Source organism: Heloderma suspectum, chromosome 4 (assembly GCF_057233095.1).
Source record: "Heloderma suspectum isolate Gila_16-S chromosome 4, 16-S_ref, whole genome shotgun sequence".
Classification (NCBI taxonomy): Eukaryota; Metazoa; Chordata; class Lepidosauria; order Squamata; family Helodermatidae; genus Heloderma; species Heloderma suspectum.
The window spans coordinates 105,203,829-105,218,636 of record NC_139461.1 but is presented as its reverse complement, the minus strand read 5'-3'; the positions used below and the strand labels follow the sequence as shown (position 1 = coordinate 105,218,636).

General features: G+C 41.7%; 1 protein-coding gene across 12 annotated transcripts in view; it reads left to right on the top strand.

The window, feature by feature from the left end:
- RNF144B (ring finger protein 144B) overlaps positions 1 to 14,808 on the top strand; it is a 129,071-nt gene that overhangs the window by 50,605 nt on the left and 63,658 nt on the right. For 3 of the 12 annotated variants that reach the window (XM_084850166.1, XM_084850175.1, XM_084850174.1), the window contains exon 1: positions 2,212 to 2,502. The exons of 4 other annotated variants lie outside the window; for them this stretch is intronic. Coding sequence is in view for 2 of the 8 variants with exons in the window: in XM_084850164.1 (XP_084706290.1) it covers positions 11,858 to 11,963 (106 nt within the window). In the remaining 6 variants the exon portion in view is untranslated. Of the gene's footprint in view, positions 1 to 2,039; positions 2,186 to 2,211; positions 2,503 to 4,037; positions 4,134 to 11,771; positions 12,015 to 14,808 lie in introns of those variants that run through there. 5 more of the 12 variants (XM_084850169.1, XM_084850168.1, XM_084850170.1 and 2 more) reach the window with 5 other exon arrangements.

Sequence of the window (14,808 nt, the reverse complement as noted above, 5' to 3'; positions counted from 1 at the left end):
TTCCTTATGGAGAATCCAACAAATTATGGATTCTCTTTCTGAGTTGTTTTCTGGTTAACAAACCCTGCCCTGTTAGTGCAGCTGGGTTTGCACGTCCCGATAACCCAGAATAAACCATGGGTTAGTGTTGTGTGTGAACCAGGTCAATGTGTAATAGTGAAGTGTGTAATAGTGATGAGGATGGGGCTCAAAGTGTACCTTCATATGAGACTTGGGGTTTTACAAGCATGCCTCTATTTTCACAGGTGAAACTAGGAGGTTGGATCCAGTTTTAGTCATGCTTACAGTAGGCCCCTTGAAATCAATGGGATTTCAAGTTAGTCATGACTAAATTGTTCCACTGATTTGAACTGGTATATGCTAAGCATTACTAAGTCTTGATCCAACCCAGGATATGGAAACAGGCAAAAGAAGCCACAGCTGCTTCATCTCCCGTTAATGTCAAGTTCCAACATGAATTTCTGGGTTGTGCACTGGGAACTTTGGGCAAGTATATGAGGTATGCTTTTGAGCCTCCAAACTGTAGAATGAGGAGCACCGATGCCCCTCCCTATAGAAACACAACAGTTTACCTATTGAAATATAGTTAAGAACACAAGTGTCTAGCCACAATAATTAAATCAGAATCTGCAATTAAAATAATGTTGCTTTAATGCAGGGTTGTGGAAACTCCAATCTGGAAAAGAGCTTGGGGGGCACAGTCCATCTGTGGATGGGGCCAAAGGCAGAGTATACAGGGCCAACGTTTGATTATTACTGACTTAAAGCCTACTCAGAAGTAAAAAGCACAGAGCTTCTGCATGTCTACTCAGCATTAAGCAGGACTGAGTCACTCAGGGGCACTTTCAAGTAGCATCCTAAGTACCAAGCTTCTGCATGTTTACCTAGAAGTAAGCATGAGCCTGCTTACAAGTAAGCTGGATAAACCTCAGAAATAAGCAGGCCTGAATCACTCCACTGAGGCCCTTCCCCATCTCCCCTGCTGAAAAAGCTCTTACCTCCAGTCAGCCCAGTCTCCTTTCCAACTGTACAGCAGGGAAAAGCTCTTATCTCTGATCAGCAGAAGATCAAAAATAAGATTTTCCAGCAGATGAGGTAAGATCTTTTCTCTGCCAGGACTGGGGATTGGCTCAGGGAAGAAGCAGGTGTGGGCTGGATGCGGAATGCCCATGGCTGGAGCTTACCCATTCATGCTTCAATAAAAACAAAGTCTGTCTTCCTCTGTAGCTGAATGAAATTTAGTTACCTCAACAGCCTCCAGCAGCCTTTCGTTTCAGCCTTGCCTGAGGTCTTTCCTAGGCAGAGAATACTTTCTACTCCCTGTTCCTCATGGAGAATTCCAGTCCAGATTCCTGATAGCTTAAGATAATGGTGGTGGTGGTTGCTAAAGGGAAGCCAGTCCCCTTTAGCAACTTCCTCCAAGGAGCCTGAAGTGCCAGTTCTCTGTCTGTCTTCCCAACCATCTGGACAACACCAATGCTTATGCCCCTTATCATAGTGCTTAACAGCTCTGTATCTTTGCATCCTGCTCTTACTCTTGAAGGTGTGTACTGCCATAGGGCTTATGGCCTATAGCATGCTTTCTAAAGAATTCATCCTGTCATTTGCCCTCCTGTGCCATATACAATCTATATGGCAGAGGAGTTTGTACAGTTTGTATAGTTTTTGTACAGTCTTAGAGATACTTTATAAAACAATAGTAATATTTTTTATTATTATTATTACTGCCATACCCTGTATCTGAAAATGATTAGTCATTTTATCCCTGGCAATGAATAGGATTGCCACCTTTTGTTTCTGGTTGGGCTCCACTGTGGCATGCAGAAATTCAACAAGTGCAGTCCTTTATGGTGTCCCCTCTGTGTTTTTGCATATCATGCAGCGATTAAAAACACAGGGGCCTACTGGAAATAAAAGGCAGCAATGCTAAACAGGGCCTGTACAGCTTTTGGCCATACGATATTTTAAATATATCTGTTAGGATTCAAATCTTTAGCCACACCTAGAACTAGAGCATTTTGCTAGCCCTCCTCTGTTATCCGGTCGGAGATCAGAAAGAGATTTGTTTGTCCTAACAACAAGGCAAGTTACGGAATGTATCAGCCAGGCTCAGGGAGGGTTAAAAGCAATCACCTGCAGTTGCAATGGGAAGTAGGAAGTGCTGTGGCTGAAGCTTCCTGTATAAGTAAGTATAGCTTTCCTACAGCTACTGCATATGTGTGGTGACATGTGTTTTAAGAGATAATGGCAACATGTTCCTAACAGCAGGGAGGAGCTTATTTCTCGGAGTGAGGAGAGGCTTGGAAGATGAGTTCTCTTTCAGATCTATAATGTGTAAAGCTTGCAGATGCTGGGAGAAGGCAAGAAAGGGAGAAATGAAATATGTTTCTTCAGACCCTGAGCTTTTCTGCTGGCTGTGACATGTCTTGGAAGCACTGAAGTGTGAGTGAAGCTATTGGAGAGTCAAACGTCTGGGAGTGAATCCTGCACTCCTTTGACAAGGTATGCTGGAATGACCTGTGTGTCTTTACAGCAGGAGCTGTTAAATCAGGGGCCATGTAATATTCATTTTCAGTGCTTCAAGGGAAAAGGGAGCTAAAACAGTCAGAACTCATTTTGGGTATGTGATTTTAATGTAAGCTGTCAGCATTGTAGTTCTTAGAAAACCATTTGAGGCAAAAATGGGTTTCTTAGATATTCAATGCCAATGTTAAAGCTGTAACAATATATTGGGTTATTTAGGGAAAGAACAATGCTGGTTTTATCAGTACAGCATTGCAAAAATACTCCAAGATATGACTGAAAATACACATTTTACGTGCATTGAAGCAGAAATGCAAATGGCTTGAGATTATTATAAAGTTACCAACTCCAAATGGAAACTTAAATTCTGTTCTTTCTGTAAAAGAACGATCTGAAAGGTGTTGAAGAGAGGATCTCTTTGAAAATGTATACATTTATTATGCTTGTGTCATGTAACTGGTGGCACAACTCCGGATGTACCTTGTGTGGGAGAAATACACCAGATTATAGGGACATAGCCATTTGTTTCCCGTAATTGCTTTAAGACTTTAGGATTCATCGTGTTATGCTGGCAAATACTGAATGTGTAATATACATGGTTTCTGTTTCGAATGCAGATTATGTTATTATCCTAGGCAGAAAATGAAATCCTTATGCTTATGTATCTGCATAAATCTAGATATTTTGGATAATGTCTTTATACAGAGTTTTGTGCTTTGCCTGTGAATGATTTTTTGCTTCCAGGGTTTGTATAAGAAAGTGCTAGTCAGTTGTAATAGCCTGAACTCCAGTTTAATATCCCAAGAGGTTTAAAGAAATGGTGTAGCATGGCTTCCCTGTAATACTCAGTGCCAGAGTTATTTCTAAAGACACGTCTTCGCTGTCTGTGCTTTGGGGGTCAGTGCTTGTGGAATTTCTGTTCTGTTTTATGCCACATACACTTTTAGCCTTGTACAGATGGTCAAACTGGGTAGAAATAAATGTACACATAGGAATAGGGGAGTTGGTATCACAGCTGATGGCCTCACTTGTGACCTTCATGCATTGATCGTAACTTCTGCACAGGGGGTCCACTACATATATAGGTTCTGAATAAGTGGTTCATACCCTCCATTTTGGCAGGCTACAGACCATGTGTTTGGAGCCTACCTGCATTAGAGGTATGCTTTGTGTAGGCTCCTGCACAGGATGTACTATCTGTGTGGGAGTCAGAAGCAGGGCCCACAGGTGAGATCCCCATCCTTCCATGTGTATATTTCTATCCAGCTTGTCCATCTGCACAGGGCTCTTGATAACTGACAGTGAGTAGAAGCAGTTATGTTGCTTATTCAATTGCCCTTTTAAGCTGAATGTTGTGGGTTTGGAACTGTGATTGTAGAGTGGCAGTTCTCAGTGGCTGGCTTAAGAGTGACCATGACAAAAGGTTTCTGCCAGTTACTCCTTGCGTGGTATCCAAGATCTTTTTTATTAGCAGCCTCTTTATTCTGTGGCTTTCACTACGCTTTATTCTGCAGCCAAACAACAGGACATGACTTCTCTGATCACCTGACAAAGACTCTGGAAAGGTGAAGATCTCAGTGCTCTGAGCTGGTTTATCTTTTCATGGTGCTGTAAGTGGAGTGGACTTTTAACTGGCTGCATGTTTCTATTCTTTTAATAATCTGTACTTTGCTCATAATTGAAGTACATGTGAAAAGGATCTTGGAGTTGTAGTCGATCACAAGCTGAATATGACTCAGCAGTGTGGCTACAAAAAAAGGCAAATGCAATTTTAGGTTCCACCACGAGAAGTACAGTTTCTAAATCACAGGAAGCAATAGTTCCACTCTACTCTGCACTGGTCAGACCTCACCCTGAATACTGTGCCCCATTCTGGACATCACACTTTAAGAATGAAGATAAACTGAAACGGATTCAGGGAAGGGAAACAAAAATGGTCAGGGGATTAGAAACTAAGTCGTACGAGGAAAGTGGGTATGTTTAGCCTTGAGAAGAGAAGACCATGATAGCACTTTACAAGTACCGAAAGGGCTGTCACACAGAAGAGGGCCGCAACCTGATCTCTACCATCCAAGACTGTGGGCTTCACTACACCAGGCTTTTTATCCTGGAATTTACAGGGGCTTTTGCTTCCGGATTCTTTGCGGGATTAAGCTTGGCTCCTGACATGGGCTGTTTTTCAGGGCTGTCTTTTTCAGCAAGTTCTCCGCAGCCTCTTTGCCACCTCTTCAGAATTTGCTGCCTCTTTCTGCTTAGTCTAGGAATTGGGCGGGGGGGGGGGAGAAAATGCTGAGAAGGGGGATGCTTTGTCAGAATTTGCTATGTTTTTTCTTTTCCTCCTCATCCTGCTGACTCCACTGAGGTAGCAGAGAGGGCACCCCAATTTACCCAGTCAGAAAGGACCACCAGACTATGCAACATCAACTCCATATTACATGTTTATCCTGCTGTTCTTCCAAAGAGATCAGAGCAGCATACATGTCTCCTTCCATGATAGAACAACCCTGCAAGCTAGCTTAGGCGGCGGTGGGGGGAGGCTAGCCCAGAGCCTCTTCCCTTCTTCCAAGATGGAGTAACTTATCATACAGAGCCACTCTATATTTACTTCATGGCGCTGTGGTTATAGCAGAACTGCGCAATTTCACGCAGCCATTAAAGCAGATTTACATTTAAATACTTCACTATCTCTGATCTTTTAAAAAGTGGGATAAAGGTAAAAAAAACCATGGGAGATGCCATGGAGGTTGACAATGTCATATAAAAGACCTGCAAACTTCCATGAGTGACCACTCACAAGTGTGCAATAAAAGCCTTATGGAGAAATGCTCTGTAGGATGTGATAGAACTGGTTTAAGTTACAGGAAGACAGATTTTGGTTGAACATCAGGAAAAACTTCTTAACTGTCAGAGCAGTCAGACAATGAAGCCAACTGCCTAGGGAGGTGGTCAGCTCTCCATCGCTGGAGGTATTCAAGCAGAGACTGGACAGCCATCGGTCAGGGATAGTTTAAACTGGATTCTTGCACTGAGCAGTGGATGGGGCTCAATGGCCTAAATGGCCCTTTCTAACTGTATGGTTCTGTGAGGTGAGAGAAGCTGTGAGCTTATCTATCTCTTTTTAATAGAGTTACCAGCATCATGTTCCGTTCTTCACATTTCTAAGGGAAACTGAGTGGAATAGATTTGTTCTTCTTGGGATCTGTCACTTATGGAGCAATCCTAGTGGGACAGGCGTCCGCCTCTGAACTCGGAGGTGCCCGCCTATCTAATGCAGGGCAGGAGAAGCACGAAGGGGATCGTCCTCTCCGCGCTTCAGCTGCCCTGCATTTGCAGCTAGATAGCCGATTTTGGCTGTCTAGCCGTGGGAAGTCAGAGTGTGGGAAGCAGCAGCCGGACGACACGTTGGATGTGTTGTACCGGATTTCCAACTTCCCCACCCCGTCCCCAGTAACTCCCCATTTATGCCACTCCATGCTCCTATTCTGAGTGCGGAGTGTGGGGCTGTTCCGCCCTGCCTATGAGGCAGCACGGGAGGGGGTGAAGGTTGGTTCTCAGGGAACCGACCTCGGAGCACAGGCTCCAAGGTCGGTTCCTGGGAACCAACCTATCCTATGGCCGTCTAGCCACTGACTATTGGCCACAGGATTGCATCCTTAGTGGGTTTTGCCATTAACTTTCTCCTTTAACAACGTGTGTCTTGTTGTCTCTTCACCCCTGGATGAACTTCTGGTTTCCTTGAGCCTTCTTAATACTCCACTATTTTCAGTGGAAGTATGCCAGAGTGAATCAGTGAATTCCACACCACGTGGTGACCAGACATAAAACCACTAGGTGAAATCCATAATCTAAATTGTAGAGACAGTAAGGACGTTAGTATATTAAGACCTGAAGTGCTCTCTAGTTCTTGGTAAGTTACAGACTGATGCATGGGGTGCAAAAGATGCAACTACTAAGCTTGATTGAATTAATCTTGGTTCTAGGTCAAGTTATCGGACCCAAAACTAGAGGTATAAAATTCCCAGATATTTTGAAGCGCTGGGGAAAAAACATTCCCCCCATCTTTATTTCCAGGAAAAAAAGAAAATTTGGGGAAAAATTGAAAAATAAGCAATACTGTTTTTTAGCACTCGTTACAGGTCTAAATTCACTTTGTGGCCTTAGGATAGTCTTCCCCAACCTGGTACCATCCAGATATTTTGGACTTCAGCTCCCATCTGTCTCAGACAGTATGGCCAATGATCAGGAATGTTGGACTTCGTAGTCCAGAACATCTGGAGGGCACCAAGTTGGGGAAGGCTGCTTTAGGAACATATATTGTATTATGTAAAACTTGGTTCGATCATAATATTAGCATTATATTTAAACACTTGAAAGTAAACTCACCTAATAAATTTTAATTATTCTCTGAATAAACTATACTTTTAAATTTAAGATACCAAACATGATAATTGTATGAGCAAACTAAGTTATACATAAAATAGAATCATAGAATATTAGGGTTGGAAGGGGCCTACAAGACCATTGAGTCCAACCCAGTGCTCAATGCAGGAATCCAAGTCAGAGCATCCCTGACAGATGGCTGTCCAGCCTCGTCTTGAATGCCTCCAGTGTGGGAGAGCCCGCCACCTCCCTAGGTCATTGGTTCCATTGTCATATTGCTCTAACAGGAAGTTTTTCCTGATGTTCAGCCGGAATCTGGCTTCCTGTAACTTGAGCCCATTATTCCGTGTCCTGCATTCTGGGATGATCAAGAAGAGATCCTGGCCTTCCTCTCTGTGACAATCTTTCAAGTCCTTGAAGAGCACTATCATATCTAATATTTTAAATAAACATATTTTAGGTTTATTTAATGTCTGACAAGAGGGAACTTCAGCAAGTAATCCCTGAATCATCTAAATTATCTTAGAAGCCAGAAGAAGCAGAAAGAACTGGAGGCAGAGAACGACTGGTATACAGTGCCTGCTCCTGTTTCTAAGGAAGTTTAGGGAAATTCCTAAACCTGTACTTGTTTGTGGGGTGGAGCTTAGGGAAATCTGATCTGAAGGAAAAGCAATTAAGATTTTACTGAACTGGGAAAGACTCTGCTTATGAATGGAAGGCAACCATATTTAATTTAGGAATCTTTAAGCAATCAATATATTATTTGAAGAGCGACATCTTATTTTATTTTGTAAATAATTTCCATTAATGAACATCTTATTTTTTGTTCATTTGAAAGGTTGTCTATAGTGGTGGTGTCAATCCCATGCATATGCCTTAAGAACCAGGCTACTGAGTTTCTTTTAGGTAGAGAGGGTTAATTCTAGTGGCAGCAGTTTAAAAGTTGTACAGCTGAGGCAGCATTCCCTAGTGGTGAGATCCTATTGAGAACTTTATTAAAAACTCTGGCAGTGAGTTCTATAGACCCAAGCCTCAAAGTTAATTAAAAAAAAAAAGAAACATAGGTAAGATAAGCCACATGCAGTTCTGTCATGTCTGGTGATAGTGCTGGGATAACCTACTACAGTGTTTTGTTTTGTTTTTTTCACATGTGGGTTTTAGATTAGAATGAAATTAATTGGCTGCTACAGCATCTATCCAGAACAAGCTCAGAAACACAGGACTGTAGAACAAAACCTAAACTGTCAAGAATGCACATTTCCTTCTATATTATAATATGGAGACTCTACTCACATGCTGGGAAACTGAGCATGAGTTGGAGCATCCCTAAATGTCTATCAGTAAAAGATACATTAGATCAATAATTGTAATAAGAAATGGAAAAAGTAACTATGCTGCAATTAAAAAACATTTTCCCCATGGCTTCATTATTTCCAGACATTTTACATCACTAGTCTATCTATATATAAAGTATTGTCTTAAATTCTAAAAGAAAATATTTCATAATCCAAAGTTGTTCAAATTTTCCATTTTTGGTGGTGGTGGGGGAACAGGAATTTTCCCCCCTGGGGTCTTCACATCTCTACTCAGAACTGAGAATTGGGGCAGGCTTGCCAATTGCATCTCTCAGAGATAGGTTATTTGTTTTTGTTTGTTTTTGCAATAGTTCAGATTTTATTATTTGCCAGAACTAAGATAGGAGAGGAGGCATGTGTAAATGGGGGCATAAGAATGAGACTAAAGGCTAGGCAGGACTTGCTGCAGGGAACCATAGCCTAACTGACAATTTGAATGCTTGGATGCTTATGAGCGATAAGCTGAAATGGTGTGGATTTTTCCCCAAGTGTGCTTTTTGCAACCATGAGGATTAGAAATTTGCTCTGCTTTTAAAGGAATGCTGATAGCCTGATGATTTTTCAAAAAGCTACCCAGTTCTACCATCTCCCATATTGCTTGTTCACAGAGTTTCTAGATGGCTTGTTATATTGGTCCTGTATATCTCCCTCTGATCATTGGAGTCTGATGTGATAAGAATATTGTCCTTTTTGAAAATAAGTTTCAGAAGACAAAGAAAGAGAAGCTAGTTGCCCTGATCACAGACAAGAAGGGACGTATTCTTTAATAAGCATTAAATCCAGAGCTACAATTCAGTCAGGGCCAGAAATATTGGAACAAGGATAACTGTTTTGGCAGTTGCCCTCTGTACACCACCACACTGAAGTTGAAAGGAAACACACCCAGATGGGAGCGAAGTCAGGACTTTCAGCTGTAATGCAAGGGGTTTGACAAAAGCAAGGCACTAACCATTCAGCAAGGACAGCCAGTGGCATACACACACACCCATCGTTGGTGGCTCATAAGTAATGATGACAAGCAGCTGCATGGCCAGGTGTGGCCTGTTTCCTGGGTACCCCAATACCAAGCAAGCAGAGAAAAGGCCTGTAGGTGGTCCTGAGTGTGACATTTGCATTTGGTAGCTGTTCACTGGAACTCCCAACATGAGATCCAAAGAGGTGTCCATGAGAGTGAAGGAGGCCATAGTTAGGCTGAGGAAACAAAATAAACCCATCAGAGAGATAGCAAAAACAGTGGGAGTGGCCAACACAACAATTTGGAACATCCTGAAAAAGAAGGAATTAATTGGCAAGCTCAGCAACAGCAAAAGGCCTGGAAGACCACAGAAGACAACTAAAGTGGATGACCGCAGAATTCTGCTCATGGTGAAGAGGAACCCTTTCACAACATCTAGCCAGGTCAAGAATCCTCTTGAGGAGGTAGGCATGTCACTGTCAACATCTACAGTCAAGAGACGGCTTTATGAATGTAAATACAGAGGCTTCACAACAAGGTGCAAACCACTGGTAACACTCAAGAACAGACAGGACAGATTAGCCTTTGCCCGCAAACACTTAAAAAAGCCTGCCCGGTTCTGGAATAAGATTCTTTGGACTGATGAAACCAAGATTAACTTGTACCAGAATGATGGGAAGAGAAAAGTATGGAGAAGGAAAGGAACAGCTCATGATCCAAAGCATACCACATCATCTGTCAAACATGGTGGAGACAGTGTTATGGCATGGGCATGTATGGCTGCCAATGGAACCGGGTCACTGGTGTTTATTGATGACCTGACTGCTGATAAAAGCAGCAGGATGAATTCTGAAGTGTATAGGGCTATACTTTCTGCTCAGGTTCAGCCGAATGCTGCCAAACTGATAGGACACAGCTTTATATTGCAGATGGATAATGACCCAAAACATACAGCAAAAGCTACCCAAGAGTTTCTGAAGGCAAAGAAGTGGGATGTTCTTCAATGGCCACATCAGTCACCTGATCTCCACCCAATAGAGCATGCTTTTCACTTACTGAAGACAAGACTGAAGGCAGAAAGACCCACAAACAAGCAGCAGCTGAAGGCAGCTGTAGTAAAGGCCTGGCAAAGCATCTCGAGGGAGGAAACTCAGCATTTGGTCATGTCCATGGGTTCCAGACTTCAGGCAGTCATTGACTGCAAAGGATTTTCATCCAGGTAGTAAAGGCGATCCTTAAGTTTGAAATGATGATGGTTTGTTCCATTACTTATGAGCCACCAACGATGGGGGTGTGTGTATGTCCTTCCTGAATGGTTAGTGCCCCACTTTTGTCAAACTCCTTGAATTACAGCTGAAAGTCCTGACTTCGCTCCCATCTGGGTGTGTTTCCTTTCAACTTCAATATGGTGGTGTACAGAGGGCAACTGTCAAAACAGTTATCCTTGTTCCAATATTTCTGTCCCTCGCTGTATATTATTCCATTCTTTACTGGTTTAATTGAGCACAACACTAGAATTTCCCCCCCAGAGTCTCAGTTGCATTAAAAATACAATTTTGAATGCCACTGAATCACTGAGTAAGTTTGCAGTGTTCACTAATGTTTACTTAGTTGCCTGTGCCAAATAATTTTGTACTGAGTGTTCATAGTCTTTGTCTTTCACTTACAAGGTGCTGATTCAGGAGGGACTAACTAGGCCTTGTAGTGTAATAATGTATAGGTAGTGTAATAATAAATGTTAATTTAAAAAATGTACAGCCAAGATCTCCAAACATATATTATTCTTCTGGACATAGTCCCAAATGTAGACACACTTCATTGTATGAATGCCAAAATACCCAATTTTTGTGGTTTCATAGAATTGCTTGGTGTGTGCTACATTACTTCCAAGTTTTTACACGATCAGGCCCTAGACTAAAACTCTTATGACTACATCAAAAGCATATGCATGCCAACAGTTGAAGAGTGCAGGAAGGACCATATGAACAGAGTAAGGTCTAAAGTGTTAGATAAATGCTTTTTTGTTTTGTTTTGTTCAGTTTGAGTTCTACATCTGTAAACACATGAACATCTTTAACATTAATAGCATTGTTGCTCTAGAGCAGCCTTCCCCAACCCTGTGTCCTTCCAGATTTGTTGGACGACAACTCCCATAATCCCACAGCCAAGACTTGGCACAGAGATGGATAACATTGCACTCCTTTCTAAACACCACTGGTGTGTCCTGGCTTTTATACAAGAACTTACAAGGTTTGGTCTACATTGAGCATTTCTACACAAGCAATTTATTGGACACTCATGATTTGCCACTCACGGAAGTTTGTGGGTCCCTTACACGATGTTGTCAACCTCCAGGACATTTCTCGTGCTTTCCCCACTTTCAAAAAAGATCAGAGATAAAGCAGCAAGGGACCTTAATCCGTTCTGTCCGCTGTGTGTTATCATTATGACTGCCAAGGGCTATTATCACAGTGCCATCTAGTAGTTGTAAAACAAAACATCTAGAAACATATAGAACTTCTGGAGGAAGGACTTACCTTGATTCCAACCGTATGTCTGCCCGTGTAAAGGAGCCGGTTGTAATTCCACAAACAATCTAGAAGCAGAAAGCCCTGGTAAGGATGTGGGATTTCAGTCTCTTGTAATGAACCTCATTGTATGCAACATGTTTGTTAAGCATCCTTCTGTTTTGTTCCAGTGGAACACTTCTCATCCCACTGAAGTTAATGGAAATTATTCCACTGGATTTGGTGAGAGAAGAAATTAAGCTGTAGCAGCCTGGAGCATTTGTGTGGGACAGGGTGAGTGGGGGAAGGAAATCTCTGCTGTGATGCTTTGCAGTAGTGGAATTCTGTGGTTAATTGTGGCAAGAAGCTTTCTGACTAGTGCAAGGATCTTTACATTGCTTTAGAGGTGGCATTGTTAGGCAGGATCCTTTCTGACTTTTGAGAATGGAGGAGATGGTGATCACATAGAGGCATGATCACACTGCAGCTTTAATTTTACATGCTAAAAAAGAATGTGCTGAGCTTCTGTACCCACACTCACTCCCACTTAACAGTATTGACTTTTCAGTAGTAGGAAACTCAGAACTGGTTTAATGCTTTGTCTCTGTTCCTCTGCTGCAGCCATGGGAATAATGCAGAAGTGTATGATATGAGTCATTCATAAAGGAGGCGGTGGCTGTCACTACATTTTGTGATAGCAAGTTCCACAGTTTAAGTTTGTACTGCGTAATGAAGTACTTCCTTTTGTCTGTCCTGAATCTCCCATCACTCAGCTTTATTGGATGATCTTGGGTTCTAGTATTATGAAAGAGGTAGAAAATCTTCTATCGACTTTCTCCACATCATGCATAATTTTATACACCTGTATTATGTCTCCCCTCTGTCACTTTTTTTTAAAGCTAAAAATCTTCTAATGTTGTAGCTATTTCTCATAGTGGAGTTGATCGGTTGCACCTTTTTCAGCTCTACAGTATCCTTTTTGAGGTAACTAGAACTAATCACAATATTTCAAGTGTGGTTGCACCAGAAATTTATATAAAGGCTTTATATAGTTAGTTTTATTTTCAGTTCTTATCTTACATTCTAACTGAGCTTCTGTTATTGTGGTTTCAAGTAACTCCTAAGCATCCTGGACAGATTTGGCACCGTTGACTTTCTCTTTCAACTTCCTTTTACTAGTTCCATCATCTTTGAGAAGCTTCTTCTCTTGAAGTAAAATGTGACTAAATTGGACTTGCTTAGCAATGCAAAGTGTTGGCATTGACCTTCAAAGTCATATCCTGGTTACTGACAGTTTGTGTTGAGGACTGTCTACTCCCATATGACCTTGCTCAATTGCTCTGATCATTTTTGAAGGCACTGCTTCATATACCATCTCTAACAGAAGTATAGTGATTCCATCTTGCCTAAAGGAGCTGGCGTAAGACCTCTGTTTTTTTTTTAAAAAAAACCAACCTTCCCCAAACCGTACTCAGTAATTTCTGGCCAGTCTCCAATATTTTGTTTTTGGCCAAGGGCTGTTGGGCGGTATAGAAACGTAATAAATAAAATAAATTATAAATTAAGTTGATGGATTATATCACAGGAGACATCTGTATCCTTTTTAGAAGGACATGGGATAACCATGGAAAGCTGTACTTTCCCCCCATAAATGGTGGTTACTAGGTTAATGCAGTGGCATGTTTGAAGGAGCTGCTTTTGCACATGTTTTGGCTCCTGAGAACAGTGGCTTTCAAACTTTCTACTTCCAGAGAATGCTTTCTATATTGATTTATTTGCTGCAGAACCTCTATAATGGAACCTATGTCTGAACATTGAAAAGGATTCCGGGGCATGCCTTAGGGTGCACACTTGATACATATGGGGCACTTGCCAGGGCCACTCATTTAGCTCCTATGAACTGCTTGTGTACCATGCAGTGCCCCTCTCTTTCTGCATATAGGAGAAGATTGATAGTGGCGAACAAGCTGTCGTTTTAAAGAAGCTTGTCTGCCATTAGTGATTGTATTGAGGAACACCTAATAAGCTTCTGAGGAACTTTGGGGCTTTGCAGAACAGTTTGTAAACCACTGCCATAGAATAAAACAACATATTATGACGTAGAATAGCTAGACATCCTTTGTGGAGCCTTATTGTTCTCTTCAGTCAATCAGAAGTTGAAGCAGTAATATCTGTTCTGGCTTTTGTTTTTAATGTCAGGTGGATGTATCACAACTGTCAATGAGTAATTTTTATGAGAACCCATTGTAGTTGAATGTTAACAAACTTCTATTCAGTTTGCCAAGTAGTTTAGACTTTTTAATTAACTTTTAATCTTGTTGTCTTGCACTGAAAAGAACCCTCTCTCTTTCATTGCACCTTTTTAAAAACACCAGGGGATGTTATGAGCCCTGATGCCCAAATGAAGGTCTTGTTTGCTGGTTCACTTTCCTGATGGTATTATTTCTGTCAAATGTAGGCATGAGGGTTACCGTGCAATGCCATGGAGCTCCTGCTGTTTCAAATTAAAAGTTACAGTGGATTTTGCTTAACTTCGGTAACAGCAGGGAAGGTTGGGTTTGTACTGTGTCCGGCTTTTGCTGCTCTCCATTAGATCTCCTAAGCATGCCAGCATCAGTTGCTGTAAGAAATTGTCCTCCATATTAAGAGCCAAACTAGATGTTACTTTTCAAAGTGTTTTTACTTATGTGCTTAGGCTTTTTTCTTTCTGATGTGTTTATGTTGGTTTCTGTCGAAGACATGCGCTTTTGTCTGCCTTGCTTTAATTAGAGATGAGCAATATGAGGATTCCAACAGCACAAGAGACGACTCTACACATGGACATCACCAGATGGTCAATATCGAAATCAGATTGATTATGTCCTTTGCAGCCAAAGATGGAGAAGCTCCATACAGTCAGTCAAAACAAGACCTGGAGCTGACTGTGGCTCAGATCATGAGCTTCTTGTTGCAAAATTTCGGCTTAAATTGAAGAACGTAGGGAAAACCACTAAACCATTCAGGTATGACCTAAATCATATCCCTTATGAATATACAGTGGAGATGAGGAATAGATTTCAGGGATTAGACCTGATAGACAGAGTGCCTG